This window comes from Sturnus vulgaris, chromosome 4 (assembly GCF_052056855.1).
Source record: "Sturnus vulgaris isolate bStuVul1 chromosome 4, bStuVul1.hap1, whole genome shotgun sequence".
Classification (NCBI taxonomy): Eukaryota; Metazoa; Chordata; class Aves; order Passeriformes; family Sturnidae; genus Sturnus; species Sturnus vulgaris.
Genome location: NC_142246.1, coordinates 65,302,692 through 65,317,211, shown reverse-complemented (window position 1 = coordinate 65,317,211; position 14,520 = coordinate 65,302,692). Strand labels below are relative to the sequence as shown.

The 14,520-nt window shown below is 40.3% G+C and overlaps 1 protein-coding gene across 1 annotated transcript in view; it reads right to left on the bottom strand.

Moving 5' to 3' along the window:
• The window catches only part of SLC7A11 (solute carrier family 7 member 11), a 59,433-nt gene that overhangs the window by 14,125 nt on the left and 30,788 nt on the right, over positions 1 to 14,520 (bottom strand). The window contains exon 7 of the mRNA XM_014891955.2: positions 72 to 195. Coding sequence (XP_014747441.1) covers positions 72 to 195 — 124 coding nt within the window. The remainder of the gene's footprint in view (positions 1 to 71; positions 196 to 14,520) is intronic.

The following is a 14,520-nucleotide window of genomic DNA, read 5'->3' as shown; positions in this document are numbered from 1 at the left end:
TGAAAATAAGAATAATATCAACAAACATAACTGCAGCAGGAAGATCTTTGTATTTTTCTTCTGTAACTTACCACTGCTACAGCTTTTGAAAGCAGCAATTCCCCAGCACTGATTGTAGTGAAATAAGCCACGTTTGTTAACACATAGCCAACTGTGACGATAATCATTGAAATGCATATTGCGAGGGGTATGTTTCTGAAATACACAAGGCAGCTCATTATTTTGCAATCTGGTTGCTAATCCCTGAACATGAAACAAATAACATGAGAAGAAGCCACTAAAGATGGTGAGTGCAGATTCAGTGATCCCAAAATACCATCAGTAGAAACTACCAGGAAAAAAAGGAATAAACAAAACCCTCTAGACAAAGGAAATAGGTTTATAATCAAGAGGTGAGAAGCCATTTGAGGGAGGAGTCCTTTGGGGACACCAGGGGACTTGCGACCCTTGTGTTTCCCATTGGTTCCCCACCTCCCATTTAAGTTCCCTACTCAGATTGACTTGCAAGCTGAGCCCAAACACCCAGAGGTGTTTGACATCTTCCCCTGGATACCAAAACATCTAGCATGCAAAATTCTGCCCTTTCCTCCTGGATGTATTTCTTCCTTTACACAGCTTACCACATCCCAGTGATCTCTCTCACTATTCAGGGGAACAGGAGAGCAGAATATGACACAGAAATAGAAACAGCACAAATTTGTAAATTTAGCACAGCACAAATGGTATGGAAAAGCACAACCCCCCTGCCATCCTTGATAAAGACAGAATAACCAATAAATATATAATAATGCAAACTTTTATATAGCATGTCCTAGTCAGAAAAGCAGAATTATTTTTGTTTTCAAGAGGAGGAACAGAGGCACAGTGAATTTGTCCAAAGCCACACTGCAAGCAAATGTTTGAGTCAGGAGAAAAACCCAGATGCCTCAAGTATTACTCTAGTCTCTTTCCAGCTAATATTATTGATATCTACATCACGCCAAGAAAAACCTCAGATCTGAAATTAATCCTTTAGGGCCAAGGCTGAGAGTGATGGTACCTATAGTCCCTCCGAGGAGAGCTGAGAGCTCCTCTTTCATGGCTGGTTCCCCCCAGCTGTCCATATTAAGGCTGCTTTTGGAGAGGTTACCATATTTAAAGAAGGTCACCCCAGCAGGTGGAAGAAAGGAAAGGCAGAACTAGGAATTCTGCTATTCCAGAAGAGATCACAAGCACAAGGACTATTGTAATCACCTCAAAGGAAAAGGTATTTTGAAAACCAATGCAAAGATCCATTCTTTTCTGATATTTTCTCAAAGAAACACAGCCAGATAAAAATTTAACGATCTTCTTCACTTATTTCTCCAATAGATCCTTCACATCAGTATGGCTGTACAGAGCTGAAAACAAGCTCTAACCTGAGACTAAATAAATAAATGTATTTATAAATAAGTAAAGCAGGACAGTATCATTGTTGCACATCTTGCCCACCTCACAAACCATGGTGTCAAATGCTCCCATTAACCCAGACACACAGGTAGGTAAGAGGATCGTGCCAGTAATATAACACCAAATCTGGGCAGACATCATCATACTGTATTAAGCCACAGCTACCTCATGCACTCATCTCAGATGAAAAAACTGGAAAAAGGGAAGCCAGTCAACTTGTAGGATGTGTCTGTTGATGGAGCAGATGGCAGCAAGGACTAGAGCAAAGAGCCCAGAATACAGGTGTTTTGTTCCTGGAAAACCTGCAGTTATGGACACAAGAGATCCTGCAGCTCTGTGTGGTGATAATATATGCCAAAATGGGGTTTGTAAGTCAGTTGTCAGATATATTGCAGTCAGTTGGGTTAAGCTTCTTTCCTGACCTGGGTGTAAATTGAATTCAATCCTCTTAGCATCTGATTCAAGGTAGGGATACATGGATTTAAAGCATCTCAGAGCAGGTATTTAATCTATATTTTCGGCTTCACAGATGAATGCTTCAACCTCCAAGCTTTTGGAAAAATCATCCCTGACTCCAATATTTAAGAAAAAGATGTTTTAACCAAATATAGCAAATTTGGACTTTTTTTTTAAATACCATTTAAATGACTGAAGGCATATTGCTAAACTTACCAGATTATCCTTGTTCCAGCTCTTACTAAACACCTTCTATTCACGTCTAATTTAAATCCCAGCTTAATTTCTGATAAAACAAAATGGAAATTCAAAACCTGGGGGGAGTGGGAGGGTGTGGTGTGAAGAATCAAGTTTCCAAACCTGACCATTATCTGAGCACTGGAAGTCCTGCTTTGTTATGCTGAAAAGTGCTAACGCCCTTGGATAGTAACACCAACAAAAAAAAAAAAAACAAAAAAAAAAAAAAAAAAAAACAAAAAAAAAAAAAAAAAAAACACTCAAAAGAATAAAACCCCTAAACAAGCCAGAACTAGTCAGGAAGCACTAATAGTCAGGAAGCACTGTTCATTAAAAAGCCTACAAATCATAACCCAGTGCCTGGAGCAGCACAAGGGATGCTGTGACTTCTAAGCTCCCAAGTCCCTGTTCTTGAAGGAAGCAAGTGCTCAGGCTGCACTGCCTTTTGTCTCCTGGCAGCAGTGAGCTTTCAGAGGGCTGTCTGTGCCTGCACAGCCCTTCCAAGTGCTGCTCATTACCCACTGCTGCCAGTGACAGATTCAGACAGAAATAAAAGGCCAGTTTCAAGATTTCAGGGATGAGCAATACACTATGGTTCATTTCTCACTGACACCTCTGCTCAGATTCACACTTGGCCCTCAAATCACCTGAAAACACAGGCAGACAGGTGGGAACCGTATGCAAAACCACTGAGTGAGAGCTTTAATTGTGTCTTTTCTATCCATCCAATTTAAGAGACAGTTCCCAATTTGCAACAGGATCCCATTATCAGACTCTGCTGTGAACTACAGTCTCTATGCTAGAATAAAAGCTGTAATGCCATTAGAATAAAGACTACCTCCTTTCCCTAGAGAGGATCACTGTACCAATTTTCTTGGAATATTTTAGATATTCTCTAGACTTCCAAACCTTGTCTCTAAATAAGAAAAAACATACCTAGATTCTATTCTCCATTAAATTGCCTCTGTTGATGCAGTTTCCACCTTTTCACTTCTGCATTCTATGAATCACACACAACACAGGATGTTCAAAATACTGATAAGCCATGTTTCTGATGTAAAACAAATCCACAGCTGCCTTACAGGTTCTGGACTAGAGAGAGAAAATTAAAGAAAACGTATTTCCCACTTTTATTATTTCAAAGATTTTGATTTATCAAAGCTAAAATGTCTGATGGGAAACTTGACCATATCAGCAGGATGTTTCTTTGGGAAAAACTCTTACAAGCAAAAACACAAATCTCATCCTACTGATAAAGACCTCAAAATGGCTTAAAAACCATGGCACTGTGAGTGCTCAGATACAGGAGATTGCAATATCTCATTTATTTCAAGCAAGCTGAAGACTTCAACTTGCATTGAAGTGGCTACAGGTTACTACAGGGCAGTGCTCTTATTTCAAAAGATTTCAAAACAAAGAACAACTCTTTTCAAACCAGCTGTTTGCCTGAGTAGACCTTGAATTGCTGATCACAGAATCATCATTCTGGAATAGATCTTAAAGATCATCTAATTGCAGTCCCTCTGCTGTGGGCAGGGACACATTTCATTAAACCAGGTTGCTCAGGGCCCCATCCAACCTAGCCTTGATATTAGCTCCAAACCTATACAATTATTTCCAAATGTCTTGAGAATTAGTGTCAAGATGATATTCAAGCAGGCTTGCTCCTTGGTTAGAAGGGGAAGCTGCTGCCAGGAAAGTCGTTTTTGCAATACTCATGTCTTCTCCCAAAACTTTGAAGAAAATCGGTATCAAAAAGAATCTGAAGAAATCTGAATCAGAAAATATTGACCCTATAATTAAAAAGCCTTTTAAAAAGTGGGTGAGAGACAATTAGGATAGAGTCAATGGAGCTGAAGATTAACTAAAATTCAATTCAATCTCCATACCTTTTAAGACTTACCCATCTCTAGCTGCTATTCAAAGCTAAATCTTCTCCTTCTGCCCTATATACAGAGCAACTGTAGTGAAGACTCACACTTAAACAAAGAGCACATTTACCTTGTGATTCCCAGAAAAAGAGCCACAAAGGAGCCTACCATCAGAGAGAAGTTCAGTGTTGGGAACACAGCTGGCCCATCCTGTGCTATACAGGGCTGAAAAGGTTGCCAAGCAATGCTGTCTATTGCTTGGAAGCAAGTTTCCTTCCACTAGAGCCTGTAAAAGGCACTAGAGCTGGGGCATACAGTTCAGTGAATCAGGATAACCACTGGATTTTGCATTTAGCCTTCAGTGGTGTAGAATCATAGATCTTCTGATAATCAGCTCTAGGACATCTCTACTCCTACAAATATTTTTGCAAGAAACAACTGAAAGCAGAGCAAGCAAGAGAAGGGGAAAAGAGAAAAAAGATAAAAGGAAAAAGAGAAAGAAAGCCAGAGCAAGAACCTGAGGATAAGAAAAACCATGCCAATAAATCAGTTGAGGAATATTCCTAGAAATGTACAACACATATCTCAAGTTAATGTCAACTTTTATAAGAGCAAACAGTGAGCAGTAAGAGCTGTGTCCACTGAGGGCTGTTCTTCCTATGAAATGACAACCACACAGTCAAAGACAGCCCTCCAAGCCAGCTGAGTTCACAATGGTGAAGCACCTTGTTCCCACATCCTTTATCATTTAATGGTCATACCAAAACCTTTTCCTTGCATCCATATCAAAGCCAGGTTTTACAATTGCTCATCATCATAGTCAACTGTCCTGGACAAAGCTGCACCAGTGGGACCCAGCCAGGAAACAAACAAAAAGGTTGAAATAAATAGCTTAATTACTGATAAAGTTACATGAAATTACATCTTTACTGTTGTAAGGAAATAGGGGAAGATAATTTTACATACAAATTTAGAATGAAAATAATGAGAGTTTAGAATGAAAGGAGAGAAATCCTAATTCCCTCATATGATTTATGGGCAAGAATTTTCTTAGTTTTCATAAGCATGATGCTGTATATTTCATATTTCTTTAGCTGAACATTTACCACCAGAGGAGTTTCAAAAGTTCCCTTGTGCAATAATTTATTCACCATTTTCAATCTGCTAAGCAATTTTCCAAACGAACTCTTTCCAGATTTTGGCACTCTTAAAAAAAAAATCATATCATCCACTGCACTGCCCATAGCACCAAAGCTTGGCAGAAAAAGAGCAAATTTATCCCAAGAGCAAATTTATCCAAATAACCTGACACTGGGGAAAATAAAAAATAACCAAATACAGAAAGTGGCAAGAGAAATTTAATATTCCCAAGACTTCAGTGCAAGACTACAATACACACAGGCTTGCCTTAGTAGGTGCCGTGTTCCAGAGTCCAAACTATGTCTCTCACCATTCCCAGGCAGTCATTCCATAAGCTGTGGCAATCCCACATTCTGGATAGCAGGCAGTACATTTTGATATAAACTCACTTATGCCTGACATGTTTTTCATGTAAAAACAGCCTATAAGAAACACATTACACTGAAGGGATCAAATAGTCCTCACCATGTCAACAGGTGAAAAAACTACAATCTCATCCATCTGCTAGGGGAAAAGGCAGATGTAAAATTTCAGAGGAGGTCACCTCCCAGGACTGAATCAAAGCCAGGAATAGAGAGACAAAAGTGATGGGAATCATCACAGCACCTCTCAAATCCACATATTTCTACATGCTAACCAGTGTCTCATCAATTGCTGACTTCTGTGACAAACTATTATTATTCTGTTTATTGAAGTTTCCCCATCAGCAAATCATCTCTTCCCATCACTGCCTCCCAGTATGTTCCATCCTTATGTTCCAGATCAGAGGAACTTGCAGTCTGTGGGCTTTCAGCTTAGACAATATTCAATTACATAACTGCCCTTCATCATCCTGTGATCTTTTTTTGATTTTGAAAGGAAGAATAAAAGGAAGGAAAGCCCAGTCATTAAGCTGCACTCTCATTTACACCACCACATGCTCCATGGATGTTACTGCTGGAGTGAGTTTTAAAGGGCTCCCCTTATTCATTTCCATTCTTTGGTTCCATATCTCTTACTTCAGAGACACGGCAGCATGACAGTGGGATAAAACAATGAAGAATCAGGCTACAGGCTGCATTTAAAAGCCTTCTTGCCTTCTACCACCTAGCAAGAGAAGAAAAGAGCTTCTGGTGTGCTAATTACTTATTTTCTTCTCAGTGGTTGACTTCACTGGTTCAGATGATAATTGCTTACTGTTTGTAAATAGGGTCTTCCATGACCAACTGACTTTAAAGTGTGATACTGTGTTATCAGAGCACTGCAAAAGGCAGGAAATTTTATCAACTTCTCAGATGTTTTCAGCACTTTTTCCAACAGGTTTTCCTCAAAAACTAATTAACATAAATTCTGCCTTGTTTTAAGACTTAGGTAATCATTGCACAGGGTAACACTCTTTTCTATAAAACATCCCCTTTCAGGCAAACCCTCCCAGCTCAAATCTCAATGAGCAAATCTGTCCACAGCCCTCAAGAAACAGAATAGTTATGCTCACAAGAGGATTTGCTTTATTTTAACAGCGATTTAAAGCTGGCTATAATGTCTCTGTGTACAAACTCAGGTTACCAAGCCAGATCTGACCAGAGTGCTCAAGCCCCACCCTGTCAACACCTTTTATGAAACATCTTTCTTGGAAGAGCAGAATGGATTACTCTGAAACTTGGACTACCAGCCAAAGACACTCTTCATGGCCAAGCAGGATCCTGAATCATTTTTCATGGAGGGGATAGTGCTGCTGGCATCTCCAAAGAAAACTATGCCAACACAGCAGGTATCAAAGATGACAGCTAAATACACAACGATTACACAGCTAAACACACAACGATTTGAGATTACAGCACTAAATACTAGTTTCTCTGCCTCTGCTTAGCTATTTCTTGTATAGCAGGCATATGAACACTGTTAGGAGCCAGAAACTGAGCACGAGAGGCAGCTCACAGAGCTACTGTGGGGGCTAATTTTTAAAATCTCTTTAAAAGAAGAAATGGAATACAGACTTGAGACATAAAATATTTATCACTCCCTGTGTCAAGTCTATTTCCATAAGTATATGAAATGCCAGTGTTCAACATCTTCACGCTACCTCAGTTGCAAACTTATTGCAGAAAGTTTAAAACTGCTTCCAAAAGATGTGTGAATAGCCAAATGTGGCTTTTATTTTGCACTGTAACTTGACCCCAAGTTATTTTCCTCCTGAGAACCTGAAAGTCCCAAGGATCTTGCTTTTCTTTCTTGTTGCTATAGTCATACCTGCAGGGAAAAGGGCCCACCCTAGGAACTCAAGTGTGCTTATTGTTAGAGTCTGGGAGGCTTAACCAGAGAAAAAACAGGTGCCTGAAAAAAGCAAAACGGAGGATCTTAGCAAAGGATCTGCATTTTGCATTTCAGAACCTGAAGTGGCAGTGAGGATGCCCAGAAGACAATGGTTATTTATCTAGTGTATTGCAATAAAAGTGAGGTTTAGGTTCTACCTGTAGATAAAAGATTGTCTGTCACTCTCACAAAAGCTTGCCTTTTAAAAAGCAGCATAGTCTAAATTCAGAGGATTCAGATACAAATATACCGTCAAATACTCTTGAGTTTGATGAATGATTTCTATGTTTCTATCTTATATCATTAAACATCACCCTCCTTTTATTTCATTTGTGGCAAACCTTAATGTCCTCGAGGAAGTTTGTGACCTTTTCCACCAGAGGGACAAAACCTCAGATTTTACCTTTATTGTCCAGCTCTCTCCCAAGCAGAAGATGAAAGGAGCACCTCTGCTCTCTCAAAAAGCTCCAGCATTTTATTTTCTTCTGAGGTTTATTTGTTGGAAGTGCTCCCAGTACTGCCAGTAGTGTAGATTATGGTGAGAAGCACTAGTAAATCACAGTGCTTGCTTGGAGGCAGGGAAGCCATAACAACAAACCTGACACAGGGCTGAAAAAAACCAAAACATCTGACTGCACCCAGCTCCTGTATGGAAATGTAGGAGAAAGGGGCAGAGGCACAATCCAAAGCACTTCCTCCAAGCTGCTTTATTTAGCATGTGATAGTGTGACTAACTTCCTTTTAACTGCTCCAACACATACTTCATTTCACATAAATAAATGTAAAAGGAAGGAAGCAAAGTAATTGTGTATTAAAAGTAGCGTAATTTATTACAGCGGGCTCCCCTGGGAATTTGAAATTATTAATTCCCTGAGCACCTGATTTATGAACAACATGTACTTTCTCCAGACAGGATCACTTTTCTTAGGAAAGATGGACCACTGGCAGTAATTGGCAGTGGGGGAGAGAGGGATATTTAGAATTATAAACAAGAGAACCTGATCTGGGAAATGTGCCGATCAGGCCACGTAGCTGAGAAACCTAAGCCATCATCTACTGCATAACAATATCATGGCCAGGGAAAGAGATTACAGTGGTTGTGAAAGGAATCCCACTAAAAAAAAACCGTGCTGCCTGTCACAGTACCTCAGTGTTCGCAGGGAGCAGGGTGGAAGCAGAGCCCTGCCTTGATCTGTGTGCATTTCTGCTGCCTACACTGATGATAAGTGTTTCTAATTTGGACCAGGGCAAATGACAGAGCAACACTTTGAGTAATGCAAGGATGCTATCCTTCCCAAAATGAGCTACTCAAGCTCACAGTCCGGCAACAAGTAGCCTGAATACAAAATATTTCACCCAGTTCCAGGGGAAGGTACAGGAAGGAGTGTTACCCCCTCAACCCCTCTAAAAGCTGGACTTTTTGGGAAGCATCACTGGTAGCATATATTAATGACTCCTTACAGTAATAAAGGAAGGTAAATGCTTAGGTGCACAGAGGGAAGAGAAAATGCCTCTGTGTGTATGTGCGTAAAAGGAGCCAGATTTTTCATACTTGCTAAATTCCTTGACATTTAATTTTGAGCAGGAGAGCTTCCACAATGCCAAGGATCATAAAGGAACAATTTGCTGCTGTATGTTACCATTGATATTTCAGCATGAATGAAAATTGCACCATTTGATGATGAAAAGAGCAGCTATTTGTAATAAGGAGCACCATGGAAACTGAAATATCATTTACCAAGACAGGCTCCTCTTCTGAAAGAATTCAAAACGAGAAAAATGGTAACTGCAGGTGACTTAAAGTATTAGCATTTTTAAAGATACAAAAAGGTGTAAATGAAATTATAAGGAGGTGTCTTAACAATACTGCACTGCCATGAAGGCAGCTATCTGGCAGATAGCTTTTCTCTGCAGAAAGCAGAGAAATTATGGTCCTGCTAAGGACAGCCCAGCAGACTACTCACAGATGTGGGATAGCCCACATAGCACAATGAAATAACTCTGTAGGAGTTCTGACAGAGAACAGAAATCCAGAAAACTCCAAATGTGAGCTTAAATATGCCTTTGCAGCACACAGTAATTGGAAGCACTTGAATGGAGTTCAAATGGGAATATCAACTTTTTCTATTTCATTACCTTCTGTGCTTTGAGTAAGGAAATAGTAAGCTGAAATCTTCTCTCACTAAACCTTCATAATGCTGAAACTAATCACAGGCATAGCAAAAAAAGCTTATCCTTCTCTTTTTTGATGAAGTGATATCATGAAGCAAAATATGCACAATTTTCAAAATTACCAGTAAGGCTGAGGTTTCCTTTTTCTGTGCTCAAACTGAGAAATCTTAAACATAACCTCAAACATAACCTTAGAGAGTTAATCCTGAAAATCTGCTGCAAATCGAGTTCCCTGCAGTTGGTAGTGACATGAGATAGCCAGACATATTAGCCTATTTCAATTATCCTGGACAGTACAATCAATGAGCCTCAGGATTTTAAGGCTGACTCATCTTTGCAATTGCACATTGTTCCGTGTACCCTCTGTCAAAAATGCCCTACTCTTCCACGTTAAAATCTTAAAATGAGAGTGATAATGAGGATTTATACAGAATTTGTCACACTATCTCTTATCCTGACCAATAACATCAACTTAAAAGGACCATGTAGTGGTGCCATCAAAAATTCCTGCATCCCAGCATCCATAGCACCCTGTCCAGCACCAGTCTCCCCAACATCTGCATTTGAAAGTAAACCTAGATAATCATACAAAGCTTTGGGTTGAAAGGGACCATTAAATGTCACTTAAGTCCAACTTCCCTGGGAAGAGCATGGACACCTTCCACTAGATCAGAATGCTCAGAACCCGACCCAGCCTGGCCCGGAATGCTTCCAGGGATGGGGTATCTGCCACTGCCCTGGGCAACCCATTCCACTGCTATACAACCCTCATTGCAAACCCCTTCTTCCATGTATCTAAGTCTCCTTTGGTTTAAAAATCATTACCCCTATCTTCATTTTTCAGGCCTCCATTTAAAAACATCAGCTCTGGGGAACAGGAAAAATTTATGTGTTAGTTTAGCAATAATGCTTGCAGGACATTTTTTCAGTAACCAAAATAAGCACAAAGAAAATGGCAACATTTGGGCCTCTGTGGGCAAAATTACATTCTTAAAAGCAGAGAAAATATGTAATTCACTGCAACCCAGGGTCATTCTAGTACAGCATCGTGACTCTGCCAACACCTAACACTAAGGTGAGCTGGCCTAGAACTTGGATCTATTCATGTCTGGGATAGCCTGCAACTAAGAAAAAGCCTCTCCTCATGGCTTTCACAACCACCAAGCAAGAATCCTAAAGCATTTATGTTTATTTTCATATCCATTGAATTATTTCCTCCTCAGACTCACAAGCAGCTTGTTCTCTAATGGGAGTTTTGCCCAAGGAAAAGGAATTTCAGTCTTCTATGTTCCTTGTGGATAAACCTTTACTTTTATCTGGTTTTGCTTAGCAACCGTTTTTTTGCTGTAATAAACAGATATGATAAACTAGAAGTGCCTGTCATTCCTTTATGGCGTTGGATGAATGTAAATTTTCTTTCTTTTAAAATATCCCCATAATATAGAAGTTAAACCTCTTGTCATATCAGAGTGCTCCTATTCATTATCCATTCTCATGATCTATGGAGGAGGTCTCTAAATTACTGTTAGATATTTCCAAATTATGATATCAAAACTATTCTTGTAAGGGATTTTCCATTCCATCATACTTCAAAAAATTAAATAATGTTATTATATAGCCCACTTTTTCACAATAAACAAAATATAATGACAAGGTGAAGATGCAAATAACAGCATTTGTTCAACAGCAAGTGTTACAAATGAATGAGGATTGACATAATACACCACAGCACTGCAATTTGTGAAATGCAGATTATTCACTTCACAGCACCCCTGGAGTGTTCATAATCTTATATAAATCCTCCTGGCTTACATTTCATGGATATAGACTGCACTGTAATTTAAATGACTAAAAACCCTAATGGTCACTTAGTTAACAATAGTCATTCCATAAATAAAATATCACTATGGCTATGTGTTTAAAATTCCAAGATATTCACAGCCAAATATCGACATGTAAGCTACACTGCAAGTGAGCAGAACCTGCTCCCAGAACATCTGCACAGCCATAAGCACTCATATAAAACAGCCACCATGCAGTGAAGGGTGTGCAGGGAAATAACAATCTTAGCACTCACTAGCTGAGATCAGTGCCCCTCTGATGGAAATTCTGCTGTAACACAAGAAAGGACGTACTCATCGACAGGGAAAATGTGCAAAGCCAAATTGTCTCATTTTGATATGACTATGACATATCTTAAATACAAGCCAGCAACCTCAGTACCTATTAAAGATGAACAATCAGACAAGAGAACCCCATTTAACGTTTCCTACAAAAAGACTGTGCCAGAGTTAGTTATTGTGCTGGCTGAACTGAGTGGAACATTCCTTCTCTTGCTATTGGAATTTTGACCATGCTGTTCTAAAGAATAACTACTCATGGTGGCATGGCACATGTTAATGACTCTTTGTCATTATAAAACTGCAATCTGATGTGCATGACTGCAATAAAGAGTTCTTGCAATTTTTATTGCCCATTGCTGTGTTTGTATTTTATTTTATTCTCTGATTTTGTATCTTATCCCAGTAAGAAATGCTGTCTCACTTTCTCTGACAGTCATCTCACCAGCTCTGTCACATGGTGCCAGCCAGCATCAGCCTAATGGTGCTCTAAGAAAAGATTTACTGTTAATGGCAACCAAGATGCTGCTACGTGCACTGGTATAACACTCTGCTTATCTAACACTGCCTTGGCACTCTGCTCTTCCTCATTTTTGAGTCTCAGCATTAAAGAGAAAAGGAAATAAAAAGTGGCAGAAAAGGGTCATCCCCTTCTGGCTCCAGGAGAGGATGCACCACGTACAGATCACAAAATTGCACTGTGAATTGAAGTAGCTATCACTGCCCTAAATAACTAACCATGGGTACTCAGGGTGCCTTGCTTTCACAAACACCAGGATAAATGGCTTGAGACCTCTTTTTCTATACCTAACACTGACAGTACCCATGAGAAAAGGCTGGTCAACAATTTCATAAGGAATTTCATGGTCTTGACTGGGGCTTTCAGTGACATTTCAGTGCTATTTGAAACACAGATTTAAATCTCAGACCAAAACATTAGGGTGAGTGCTCTGAGTCACCTCCAAAACAGCTAATGCCGCTGGTAAACACAGAAATAAGAGCTTAAACAAAGCCAGGTTCCAGTTTTAAAATGAGAAGGAGAAAATCTGGGAGAGGTTTGCCTACAATGCAGACCGACACTAGAAGTTCTATAAAACACACTGCTTTCACAAAGAGTTCAGCACCCCTAGGACCCAAGACAAGATGTGAGGGGCAGCTGCAGTGACTGTTCTGAACCACTTCAGCTGGATTTGTCTCCCTAGTGAATTCATTCTTTTTTCTATCTACCCCTGAATACACTGTTGCCCATCTCTTTTCCAGTAATTTCAGTAAGGCCTCCCTGCTTATGAAACACCAAAAGGGAATGAAAATGTCTAATGGAACTTTCAGTGTGGCCAAGAGAAGAGCTGCTCAGCCCTGAGAAACCCATCATCTCTCCAGTAAAATACACTCTGCTCTACAGCAGAACATCAGTCTTGCAAGGGATTTTTATTCCTGCCATGAATATTTTGCTGAGCAGCTCAGGTACCCCATAAAGAGGATACTGTCACCCTTCTGTACAGGCACTGCTATGTCCCTCATGGAAACAGAAATAGAACAGTTTTGCATGTGTTTCAGCTGGTGAAAATTAAGGAAAATCCGGGGCAATGGAAACTTCGAAGGTTACAGTGTTTTGTGTTACATTACATTACCCTGCTGGTAAAGCAGATTACAATTTTTCCAGCTACCCAGAGAGACTGTGGATAAACATTTGTTTTACTTCCTTAGGAGAGCTGATTCACAGTAACCATGATTCACATAAACAAACAGAAATGACTTAAAAAACAAAAAAGGTAAAATCACCAACAGGAAACAAAACAAACCTTACACTCAGCAGGTTATCACGTTGGCAAACAAAACGAGCCACGAGGGCTAGAAAGGAGCAACCTGCTGTGCAGTGGCACCACACACTGCATAGCCACAGGGCCAGCAGGAGGGCTTGTCACATCCTGACACCTTGGAGACACCAAATCTCCATGGACCAGAGTGGCTGCAGGACCCTCTGCAGCAGCCAGCCACAGTCCTGGCACCCAGGACACACCTTCTGCATTCCGGAGCAGGATGGAGGGCAGGGAGCTCCAGCTGAGCTCCCTGGACTTTGCTTCCTCATAGGAGATGCCACTGGCCTGGCAGAGGAAAACCTGTTTGAGGGCTCTTCCATGTAGATGTTTTCCCCTCCTGTGTACACTGTAAGCAAAACCCCACCCATACCCAGCCGTGGCATTTTCCATTGTCAGTGATGAATTAACAAAAGCAGCCACTTGCAAAAAACAAAAGACTGAAATCATACAATAGTTTTGATTGGAAGGGACTTTAAAGACCACCTAGCTCCAGCCCTCTGCCATGGACAGGGGCACCTTCCCCTTGACCACTTTGCTCAACCCTCATCCCCTCAGAAGAGATTAGTCCAGACCCTCTTTCTCCACTGGCCCCAGATAAAAAAAGAAATAAGGATGTACATCACAGCAGCCCAGGCATTTGCACTGATCCAGTGAGCTTGCAGGAACCTCTCCCACCCACCTCTCCAGCAGTAGGATCCTGCCCTGATGATGCATTTTTAGAACTATCAAATAGATCTAACAAATAATCTTCAAAAAGTTTCAGTTGTCTCCAGAATTGTGAAGGAATTTATCCAGCCATTTTCATTTCAAGTTGGTTCTTTTATCTTAAGCCATAGAGTCTACATAAACAGAAACAAATATACCAAAGCAATGGTTTCAGAAATGTTGCCTTAATGTAGATGCTGCCTTAGAGGGGGACAATCCCCCAGGCAGCATTCCCACTCTGCTTTACCATCCTCCCTCCCAGCAGCACACACAGAACAG